The sequence below is a fragment of the Notechis scutatus genome, chromosome 12 (genome assembly GCF_049901735.1).
Source record: "Notechis scutatus isolate UNSWTSFEM ecotype Mainland chromosome 12, rNotScu1.2, whole genome shotgun sequence".
NCBI classification, from domain to species: domain Eukaryota; kingdom Metazoa; phylum Chordata; class Lepidosauria; order Squamata; family Elapidae; genus Notechis; species Notechis scutatus.
Window position 1 is genome coordinate 13,520,683 of NC_142020.1, and position 11,209 is coordinate 13,531,891.

The 11,209-nt window shown below is 43.7% G+C and overlaps 1 protein-coding gene across 2 annotated transcripts; it reads left to right on the forward strand.

Moving 5' to 3' along the window:
* Window positions 1–698: 698 nt before the first annotated feature.
* On the forward strand, window positions 699–5,734 carry BHLHA15 (basic helix-loop-helix family member a15). 2 transcript variants are annotated; one of them, XM_026687372.2, is made up of 2 exons: window positions 699–819; window positions 3,905–5,734. In XM_026687372.2, the coding sequence occupies exon 2, from the start codon at window positions 4,105–4,107 to the stop codon at window positions 4,615–4,617; it is 513 nt and encodes a 170-aa protein (XP_026543157.1). In that variant the 5' UTR covers window positions 699–819; window positions 3,905–4,104; the 3' UTR covers window positions 4,618–5,734. The 2 variants fall into 2 exon arrangements, with proteins under 2 accessions (XP_026543157.1, XP_087798316.1); XM_087942190.1 differs by lacking the exon at window positions 699–819 and adding an exon at window positions 1,975–2,039.
* The last annotated feature ends 5,475 nt before the right edge of the window (window positions 5,735–11,209 follow it).

Here is an 11,209-nt window from a genome sequence, read left to right on the forward strand (position 1 = left end):
GGGGGAATCAGAAATAAGCAACTAGGTGAACCAGTTTGTAGCTTGGCCTGCACCCAAAGAGAACATTAAAGTACAGTCCTCCCTTTCTTTCAATCTCTTGATTTTTCTCTTGGATCTTCCATAGTTCTTCTTATTCGAGCCAGAGGGCTTTTGCCACCACAAAAATATAGATCAGAACATCAGCTTTTGAGGACCAAATGTCGCACTCCTGGTTTCGGCTGTGTCCCGGGTTGGCCCTTGTCCCCAACCACAGCTGCCCCACCTGAGGGTCCCAGAGTTGTAAGCGAATGCATCTAGGAAACGCAAGCAGCTTAAGGAAGGCTGAGGAAGTTCAGAAATGATGGTTGCTTTTAGTGGCCACTTCCCCTTTCCATGCTCAAAGAAACGTGCGCAACCGGAGACAGAGACCAAAAGCTGCAGTTGACTGAAGGGCTTAAGACCTCCAACGTTGGCCATCAGCACCCCCAACTTTCTGCCTTGCACCATTCCAGAAGAAGAACACCCCAAGTTCTGGGCCTCGGTCCCAGAATCCAAGCTGAGCTGCAACCACACAGGAAAAACATTCTGCTTGTAATTTTGTCGTTCTTGGCTTATTTGCAATAGACTTGGCCATGCCAGACTCCGCCTCCTTACCTGTTAGTGCATTAAAGTGACGTGTCCTAGCCCAGGTGAACAGCCTGTAGCAGGTGGGGATAGGCAGACGGCTTTGCTTCCTGGGCGATGATGGTCACCGTCTCCTTCTGAGGCCGGGTCTGCGTCTTTCATGATCCATGCCAGGTTGGAACAGTTGAAGGATGATGCTGTTGGCCCCTGCTCCAGGTAGGCATGGAATCGTTTCTGGCCTCTTCAATTCAGACCCATCCTGGGCAAATATTTGGGGAATTGAAAGAAGGGGTTATCAAATTGAATAGGTGGCTCTTGCACGGTGGTCTACAAAAACTCTGCAAGGCCGACAACCAATCTCTCTTGAAATGTCTCTTAAAATCCTCTTTCCCTAAATGGAAAAGTTGGGAACTTTTCTTTGCATGGTTAACTTAACAATAACAGAGTTTGAAGGGTACCTTGGAGGTCTTCTAGTCCAACCTCCTCCTAAGGCAGGAAACCTTATATCATTTCAGACAAAGCTTTGTCCAATCTCTTCTTAAAAACTTCCAATGTTGGAACATCCATAATTCCTGGAGGCAAATTGTTCCACGAAATTGTTTTCCCTGTCAGGAAATTTCTCCTTAGTTCTAGGTTGCTTCTCTCCTTGATTAGTTTCCACCCATTGCTTCTTGTCCTGCCTTCAGGGGCTTTAAAGAAGAGGGTAGCAGTATAACAAGAGTTGGAAGGGACCTTGGAGGTCTTCTAGTCCAACCAGCTATATTAAGCTTCTCCTTAATTCCAGGTTGCTTTTTCTCTCCTTGATGAGTTTCCCCCCGTTGCTTCTTGTCCTGCCTTCTTGTGCTTTGGAGAATAGCTTGACTCCCTCTTCTTTGGGGCAGCCCCTGAGATTTTGGTACACCGCTATTTTGTCACCTCTAGTCCTTTTCATTCACCGTCTTCTGGGTCTCAAATATGGGGAAAGCACACCAAGGAACCGATTTCTGAACCTCCCCCAAAAACAAAAAAAAACAAAAAAAAATTGGGAAAACTGAGATCTTTAGTCCTAGATGAGAAAATCACCCCAGTGTGAATATTATTCAAAGACCAGTTCACATACCTGGGCACAGACCTAGGTTGCCCAACCCAAAGATGTGCAAATGGTTAGCAGCAGATAATTATTATTACTAGGGACTTCAGGGTCGTAAAAAAGGGAGAACACAGGACTTCCTTCTCTCCTTTGCTGTGTTGCGTGTATGTCCATGTAGAAATAACATTGAAATTTGGGGTGCAAAAGATAAACCTAGAATTTGAGGTCTTTTAGTCCAACCCTTTGCTCCAGGTTGGAGATCTTACACCACCCCAACCAAAGGGTTTATTACAATGGACGAGCCCATGTCTTAGGCCCACGTAGGAGAATCCTGTGTCGAACCAAATACATTTTGCACCAACAAAAGGTGAGCTGCAAATGGAAAATAATAATTCAATGTCTCTCCCCCCCCCCCGTTCCATCCAAAGGACCGAGAAGTTTACATGACGTCCAAATTCCCTTCCCTTCCCCTCCCCCTCTTTTCTTTTTTGGATGTGAACACCTGATTAACCTTTGTTGCAAGGACAAGCGATTAGATTGTTCTGTGTGGTACATTGTACATTGCTTTACCTTATAACAACACTTGGCTGGGGAGGGAAGGTTGTGCGTTGCTCCGTGAACACCAGAGCTTGTGCATTGCTCCGTGAACACAACCCGTGGGCTGTGGGTTTCACTCAACATTTTTTTTTCTTCATTCAACTTGTTTCCATCTGAGATTTGTTTTTTAATTTGGGTCTTTGTTCTGGGGAGTTTTCTCAGCTCTGCAGACCTCTTTGAATCCCGTCCAAGAATTTGCAAATTTTGGCTGCCTTGGCTAAATTACCCCTGATAAAGTTCTATATCTAAGGCATTTCGCCCTTCGAAAGCAGGGCGGTAGGAACAACGAGGAGTTTTTAAAGGTAGGTCCAGCCTTGAAATATATGGATTGGAAAAGCTTTGCAAGAAAATGGGCTTTGGTGGATGGCCTGCCATGCAAACCTCCTCTCTTCATTTGGGAATAATAACTTCTGGGTGGCCTTTCTTTGCAGTGGAGTCAAAGCAGGGGTTGTGTTCTCTTTAAAGCAGGGGTGTCCAATCTTGGCCACTTTAAACCTGGTGGACTTCAATTCCCAGAATTCCCCAGCCAGCAAAGGGAATACTGGGAGTTGAAGTCCTCCAGGCTTAAAGTTGCCAAGGTTGGAGACCTCTGCCTTAAAGGGTTTCTCCGCCACAATGCATAAGAGAGTAACACAATTATAAAGGTTGATGATAGGAGTTCAGTTCAACAAAATGTGTGGCCCACGCCTTGTTGATCTTATTAACCCATAGAAGATGTTGGCATGACTAGGAACACCCTTTTCTTACCACCCTGTAATCCCTTAATTCGGGGTAGAATCGGGGTGACTGGATGGAACGGAGCATTTACTGGCCAGGTGCCCTTCCTGACACCTATGTGGAGTTAGCAGCAGATAATTATTATTACTAGGGACTACGTGGTCGTCAAAAAGGGAGAACACAGACCATTTGGATCTGTGAATGCTTCTTTTTCTCCTTTGCTGTGCTGTGTGCATGTCCATTTAGAAACAACATTGAAATTTTGGGTGCAAAAGATAAACATGGAATTTGAGGTCTTCTACTCCAACCCTTTGCTCCATCTTACACCATCCCAATCAAATGGTTGTCCAGCCTATTTTTGAAAACCACTAGGATGGAGCACCCACAATTCTGGGAGTGTATAAATGAAGGGGAAAAAAAAGACCACCCCTTTTTCGTACATTTGTTTTCATTCTTATTTGAGTGCCAAGTGTTTCTCAATGTTGGCAACGTGCTGACTGTGGAATTCTGGGAGTTGAAGTCCAGACCTCTTCAAGTCACCAAGGTTGGGAAATACTGTTGTAGAAGTTCTGTAGAAGTTCAACGTATCTCAGAAGCTGATCCTTCTGGGCGATTTTAATATGTGAGAGAAGTAGGTTTGATGAAGAGGTTTTCACACTATCTATAAGTGCCCCTTAAGAATAAATGGAAATATGTAGTCAAACAAGGTGGTTGGGTGAATTGCCACTTTTAAACACAAGAAGACTTGTCATGTCTTCTTGTGTTTAAACTATCGTAAAACTCCTTGAAATTCCTTGAAAAATCAAAATATAGCTTGAGAGTGAAAACGTTCTAGGTGGGTCTTTCACCTCTAGAGAATTTTTCATTGAAGAAATCTCTCAAAAGTGATCTAGTCTTTTTTATTATTATTATGCACAGGATTCCCCAACTTCCATGGATCCTGGCATGTCTAGATCAAGACCCTGTTGAGCTGACAGCTGAGGAAGATGAAGATGTAACTAGATGAACCCTCCAGTTGATGTCTTTGTTCAATAAAGGATCCGTCCTTGGGTTGATGTTGGGCATTCCTTCTGCTAGGAGACGAAAGTCTAGTTCCTAGATCTTGGGTTCTACCAACCATGAAGGCCAAGAGCAAAGGAACCAAGTGTCGGAACGCAGTCAGTGAAGAGACTTTAGGACAAGAATCTACCCAGAGCCGAGATGATCTTCTAAAATATTCACGGCGCAAGGAAAAGAGGAACAAGGAAAGCCCAAAGGTAACCTCCAAACTTCCTTGGAGTAGCAAGGATCGGCGCTTGCGGAGGCTGGAGAGCAACGAACGCGAGCGTCAACGCATGCACAAACTCAACAATGCCTTCCAAGCGTTGAGAGAAGTCATCCCCCACGTCCGAGCTGAGAACAAGCTCTCCAAAATCGAGACCCTCACGTTGGCCAAGAACTACATTAAGTCCCTCACATCCACCATTCTCAGGATGTCCAATGGACACCACCCAGTGGTTGAAGGCACGGGCTCTGAAGGCAAGTGCAAGCTCTATGAACACTATCAACAGCAGTGTGAGGAAGGAGATGAACCGAAGGAGCAGCTTCAGAAGTACTCCACCCAAATTCATAGCTTCCGACAAGGCAGCTAAAGCTGGCTGTCCATCTGCCGTTGTCTTCCAGGACCCAAGAAGAAGACATCCCAACCATCAAGTGGACGTGTCTGACTTTTCCCCGTAGTTTTGCAAAATGGAAATCCAGTTTTGAACTTCTGATTTAGGAGAGGACCTGGGCATGAACCCAACTTAGGTTCACAAGTACCCTGTTTTTCCTTGAAAATAAGATCCAACTGGAAAATAAGCCCTAGCATGATTTTTCAGGATGCTCGTAATGTAAACCCTACCCTGAAAATAAGCCCCAGTTAAGATTGTCAGCCAGACAGACACATTTAGTACTGTTTTCCCCCCCAAAATAAGCCCTAATGCATCTTTTGGAGCAAAAATTAATATAAGACCCAGTCCTATTTTCGGGGAAACACGGTATATAGAGTCTTATAGGTCATATAGGGTCTCCTGATTGTGCAGGGGATTGAATTAGAAGACATCCAAGATCCCTTCCAATGCTGATATTCTGTTATAATCCATCCAGGTTTTTTTTAAATAGTTTAGTTTCTTAAAAAGTAAGCATTTTTTAATCTTAAAAAAAAGAAAAAATCCAATATTCCTAGAATGAATGTAAATGTTGCGAGCTGTTAGGTGTCCCATGCCAGGAAGATCCCCGGGTGTTTTTCAATTCCTATTCGTTGTAGCCCTTGAGGAGGGATGTTAGTGTTAGCTCCTCCACATCTGGAGATCGATAGATCCCACATTTCTGACTTTAAGCTCAAACTAGACAAACTCATGTTAGTTGTTGGAATTTGTATGACGGTTGTATACGTGTTTTTAATTGATAAATCAGCATGCAAGACTCTAGATGACATTTAAGCGTTGTTCAAAAAAGGGGCTTTAACACCATAAACTCCTTTGGGATCAGGACAAAATAATGTTTTTATTCCAATAGAAATAGGCGCTTCAGGATAGAACCACAGTTATGGATAGAGAATAAAGATTCCCTTGTCCCTGTTTTTAGTGTTTTGATCTACAAGGTCTACATTTCGTGTTTTAATATTTTTTAAAAAAAACCATAAATACCCTCTCATTTAGCTGTCTGTATTTTGCATGCTGAAGGAAGATTTATGTTTTCAATCAATGAATTAAATAGTCAAGAGTGTTTTGGTCTTCATTTCCATATTCTGGGACTCAAGTTCTGCTGTTGGTACGAAACATCAGATATTTTTCCAAGCTGTTCATTGCAGAACCCTTGACCTCTTTCTGGAAGTCCTCTGGAGCTCTCTAACTTCCACGTACAGAGTTGGCAAAGTTGGGTTCTTTGTGGAGGTGGGAACTCTAAAGACTGAAACAGGGTCTAGATCTACCCTTAGCTTGAAACATCCAAAGGAAAACACACCTTTGTTCTTCTAGAATGTTGAGATGACAACAGAAAGCCCACCTCTGGCCATGTTTAGCAGGGAGTCCCACTTGTTTACGTTAAATCGCTCTATCCACAAGAATAGCGTTTCTCAAACTTGGCCATTTGGAGATGGCTGGATGTTTAACTCGAAGATTATCCCTCCCCATAAGCTGGACTACAATTCCCAGCTTCCCCTGCCACCCTTGCCCCACTGCCAAACTATGTCAGGTGATCAGACACTGTAAAAGGAGGATAAAGGGTCTTTGTGCATCTCATTAGGCCATGTTCTAGACAAATTGAAGAGGTGGACTTCATCTCTTGGCAAATGGAAGAGGTAGACTTCAATTTCCAGAATTCCCCAGCCAGCCATGGCTTTCAAGAACTCACACTTCTCCACTTGAAGACCCCCTAGCTGTAAGATAAACCATGAAATCCTTCCCAGCCTAGCTGGAGATGGACAGGCCATTCCATTACTTCATAGCAGAAGTAATGGCAGACGGGATAACCATGTCCTCTTTCACCAGTGTTCTCTTTCATCCATTTCTGTGAGGTCATCTGCTCCCTGAGGTCCTTCAGCCTTGTCAGCTGCGCTCTATTTGCAGCAGAGGTCAAGCAGAGTTTCTCAACCTTGACGACTTTAAGACCTGTGGGCCTCGCAGAATTCCCCACCCAGCACAGAATGCTGGGAGTGGAAGTCCACACATTTTAAAGTTGCTACGGTTGACAAACACCGAGTTCAACTACTATCCTGAAAGAAGAAAAAGCATCTCTTGTGTTAGAGGAAGTTGTGACTCCTGTGTAGGAGAAAAGAGAAGACCTCTTGAAGAACGGTTGCAGGAACTGAGTATGTCGTAGTCTAATGAAAAGAAGGACTAGGGGAGGCATGATAGCAGTCTTCCAAGATATAAGGAGCTGCCCCAAAGAAGAGGGAGTCCATTTATTTTCCAAAGCCCCTGAAGGCAGGACAAGAAGCAACGGATGGAAACTAATCAAGGAGAGAAGCAACCTAGAACTAGGGACAAATTTCCTGATAGTTAGAGCAATTAATCAATAGAACGACTTGCCCTCCAGAAGTTGTGAATGCTCCAACACTGGAAGTTTTTAAAGCAATGTTGGATAACCATTTGTCTGAAGTGATGTAGGCTTTTCTGCCTAGGCAGAGGGTTGGACTAGAAGACCTCCAAGGTCCCTTCCAACTCTGTTATTCTATTCTATTCTATTCTATTCTACAATGGTTGTGAATTGATGGCTGTCTTCTAACACTCATCAACATCTGATCCAGTTCCATAGTGGTGGAGATGCACCTAGGAACATCAAAAGCTGGCGCCCAACGAACCAGACATCATTCTGGGGGCAACAAAAAAGAGAGGAAGCAACTTAAGATGTGCCTGTTTTGTGCAAGCAGGCGGTCCAATTCATGGGCACATGGATTTGGAGCAGTTTGAGTAAAAACAAAACACACACACACACACACACACACACAAACCTGGGAATCTATCTTTGCAACGTACAAAAGTGAAAAGTGACTGCTATGATAAAATCACCAAGATCCAAACTCTGTCCATGCCAAAAACTAGACAAGAAAAGACTCCATTATTGAAAAAAGAACATTTTTTATAGTGTGTCTTTTCTTCTTGCAATCCAAAGCACTACTTCAGGGGTCTCCAAACTTGGCAACTTTAAGACTTGTGGACTTCAACTCCCAGAATTCTCCAGCCAGCATCGCCAATTAATTTTAAGTCCACAAGTCTTAAAGTTGCCAAGTGTGGGGACCTCTGCACTAGCTACTTAGGAACCAGTTGTTTGTGCTTCCCCTGCCTCCCCTTTTCTTTTTCTTTTTAAGACTAAAGAACATTTTATTTCAAGTCAGGTCTTTTCTGTTTCCTTCTGGGGAGGGAACATAAAAACAATAGCTGCCTTTAATCGGATGTCCTGAATCGGCCACACTCCTAAACCAGTCGGCATTTTTTTTTAACATTAAAAAAAATATATATATTAAAAATTCTGCAGAACTACCGGTATTATTGCTGGGAGTGAGATGCCAGTGAGATCATTTCAACAGCCCAGCGGTTGTGCAGACTCCCAGGTTTGCCTTTGGTGGCATTCAAAACGTCCCCTCCGTTGCAGGAGATCAAAGCCCTGGAAAAGGTACACAAAAGAATGGTTGGAAAAGGTCACCGTTGTTTACCGCTTTTGGCAGAGGTGCCCTTGATCAGAGTCGAATCTTCTGCATCACTTGGGACGAAGAAGAGAAGACTTATTCAACACAAAACAATGCCCTCTTTGCCAAGAACAAGATGATTTAAGGGAGGTGGCTGCGGAGAACTTGAATCTGTTCTCCGGAGTTTGATCACGCTTCCAATGGCCATTGTTTTAAGTTCACCCACTTAACAGAGACCTGGAATTGTTCTCGGTTGGCCGTTTCGAGCGCAGATGTCACACTGGGCAGGGCCACGACAATCTGCTGGATGGGGTTCAAGGCAGAGTTGAAGTCTGGATCTGTGGTGTGTGGAGCCATCAGAGGTGGCATCCAGTTGACAAATCACCATTTGTCAGAAATGGTGTAGGGTCTCCCGCTTGGGCGGGGGGCTTGGACTGGATGACCTACAAGGTCCCTTCCAACTCTGATTATCTGTATCTGTATATCTCTAGAAGACCCCTTTTCTGTAGCTTTCTGTAGGACTTAAGGGACACACTTAAGATGTTCCTTGGGGTAACATCTCAGATAGGTTCCTCTTCTCTGTTCCAAAGTTGGAGGTTGGACACAGAACGTAACATGGAGATTCTAATCTCATTTCCTCTACTGCTTCCAACACTGATTCTTATATAGGTTCTCCTGCTTGAGCAGGGGCTGGACTAGAAGACCTCCAAGGTCCCTTCCAGCTCAATTCTAATTCTAAATTCTAATTAATTCTAATTCTAATTAATTCTAATTCTAATAATTCTAATAATTCTTATTCTACTCTACTCTACTCTATACTCTACTCTACTCTACTCTACTCTACTCTACTCTACTCTACTCTATTCTTTTGAATCCTATTCCATTCCATTCTAAAATTGTTCTATTCTTCTGACCCTGGAAAATATCAACTTCAGAATGTGGTCAAGAGGGTTGGTCTGTTTCAAAGGGAAGATCTAATCCAAGGGTCTTCAAACTTGGCGAGTTTAAGACTTGCGGACTTCAACTCCCAGAATTCCCGAGCTGACATGACTGGAGGAGAGATTCTGGGAGTTGAAGTCCACAAGTCTTAAAAGCTGTCAAGTTTGAAGACCCCCTGATCTAAGTTCTACCACATCTCATCAGCCAGCAGCTCTCAGGTAAACCTCGCCTAAGGTTGCTCGAACCGAAGAAGGAAAAGAAACCAGGTTGGTCATTGGGTGAAAGAGGAACAAGGAGACCCACAACTTAGACTGGGAAGTGGGGGGCGATCTCTCAGAAGATGGCGACCAATTGCCTTGCCCAATAACCCTTCAGTCCGTGGAGCCCCCAAACTGAAATGGAAGGTGGTGTGTAACTTTTTAGAAGTTCTACAGTTCCTCTAAGTTAGAGAGAAGGTCCAACATGTTGGAAGGAAGGAACTCAAGAAAACTGCAAAGCACCAGAAGGCAGGACAAGAAGCAACGGGTGGAAACTAACCAAAGAGAGAACCAACTTAGAACGAAGCAGCTATTTCCTGACAGCGAGAACAATTAATCGAGGAAGTTTTCAAGAAGCGATTGGACCGTCATTTGTCTCAATGAGCGACTTCTGACACTTTTGACCTGCAAGCAGTTAAAAAAGAGTCCACTTGTACCAACCCAGGAACAATCGCAAACCCCTTTGCACAAATTAAGCAGGTAAAGATATTACAGGATCCACTTTCCACCTTGGTGCCAACCCAAACATCGCTCTTCTTAATCTCTGTAGAAGACACTTATAGGGCAGAGCAGAAAAACCAGTTTGGGAAAAAGAAGAAAAAACAACAACAATCCACCCCTTTCTCTCGATTCTCTTCGGTGCATCTGCTCACGTCTCTTCCGGCTTGAAAGCATCCGCTGAGATTTGGCAGAGGAACACCTCAACGCTCCAAAACCCTGCTTGTAAAATCAGGTTCATGGTGGTTGGGTTCACCCGCTCATTTGCAAAAACCAGGAATCCCAAAGGGTTGTTGGTTGCGCGTGTGTGTGTGTGTGTGTGTGGGAAAAGGGTGAAAAGGAATCGTGGCTGACACCTTCTCATAGAGAGCAATTTAACTCGAGAGAGAAATACTACCTCCCCATCCCTTCTGTGTAGAAAATATTGCCATATGATTTATATCCAGTTCCTTCTATATATTTTTTTTGTGGGGCGGGGGGGAGGACAAATTTTATCATTATTTTAATTTGCAAGCCGCTTTTATTATTTTTTACAATTCAAGGCAGCCAATATATCTGGACCCAGCTTCCTCCTATTTTGCTCACAACCCTGTGAGGATTGGAACAAGAGTAATTGGTCCAAATCATCCAAGCTGCCTTTCCTGCCTAAGGCAGGATTCGAACTCATGGGTCTCCTGAGGATTGGTTCCAAGTCATCCAGCCGCCTTTCCTGTCTTAAGGCGGGACTAGAACTCACAGTCTCCTGGTAGACTGGGATCAAACTGGCTCTGCCTTGATCACACTGGCTCTGTCTTGTAGTGTGAGTCTATTTGAGGGGGAAAGCAAAGCAGGGAAGAAACAGCACAGGGATAACTTGCTGAAAAGTTGCATGCTGGCAATAGAATTACTAACCCAGATTATTGCGATTAAATAACTCCCCTTTGGTCTTCTTTGGATTCAGCTCAAGTCCCGGTGTCTACATGCACCCATCATTATTCTGGAAACCCAACAGAAAGGATCTTTTATGGTTGCATCCTGCAATCTATTTTTTTTTTTAAATTAAATCCCTAGTCAACTAGTTTAAAAAAAAAAAAAAGAAACCAGTCAAAGATGGCTTAGGGTGACCCTCAACCAGGTTCATATTTTGCATGTGGGATTTATATCCCCCCCCCCCAAAAGCTCAGTGCTTGCAAAAAAAAATCTGGCCATTTGATTAGATAATGCGAACTTTTGGCTTTTCAGATATTTTGGGATGTTGGACTATTTTAAGGGAATAATAGTCTGCTCCTCGCGGCAGCTTTTCCTATTCCGAGAGGGATGCCTCCTTCCCAAAACTGCTGTTTTCCCAATTTCATTTTAAAAGAAATGAAACGTTCAAATGAAGAAATGAAATGTGCGCGG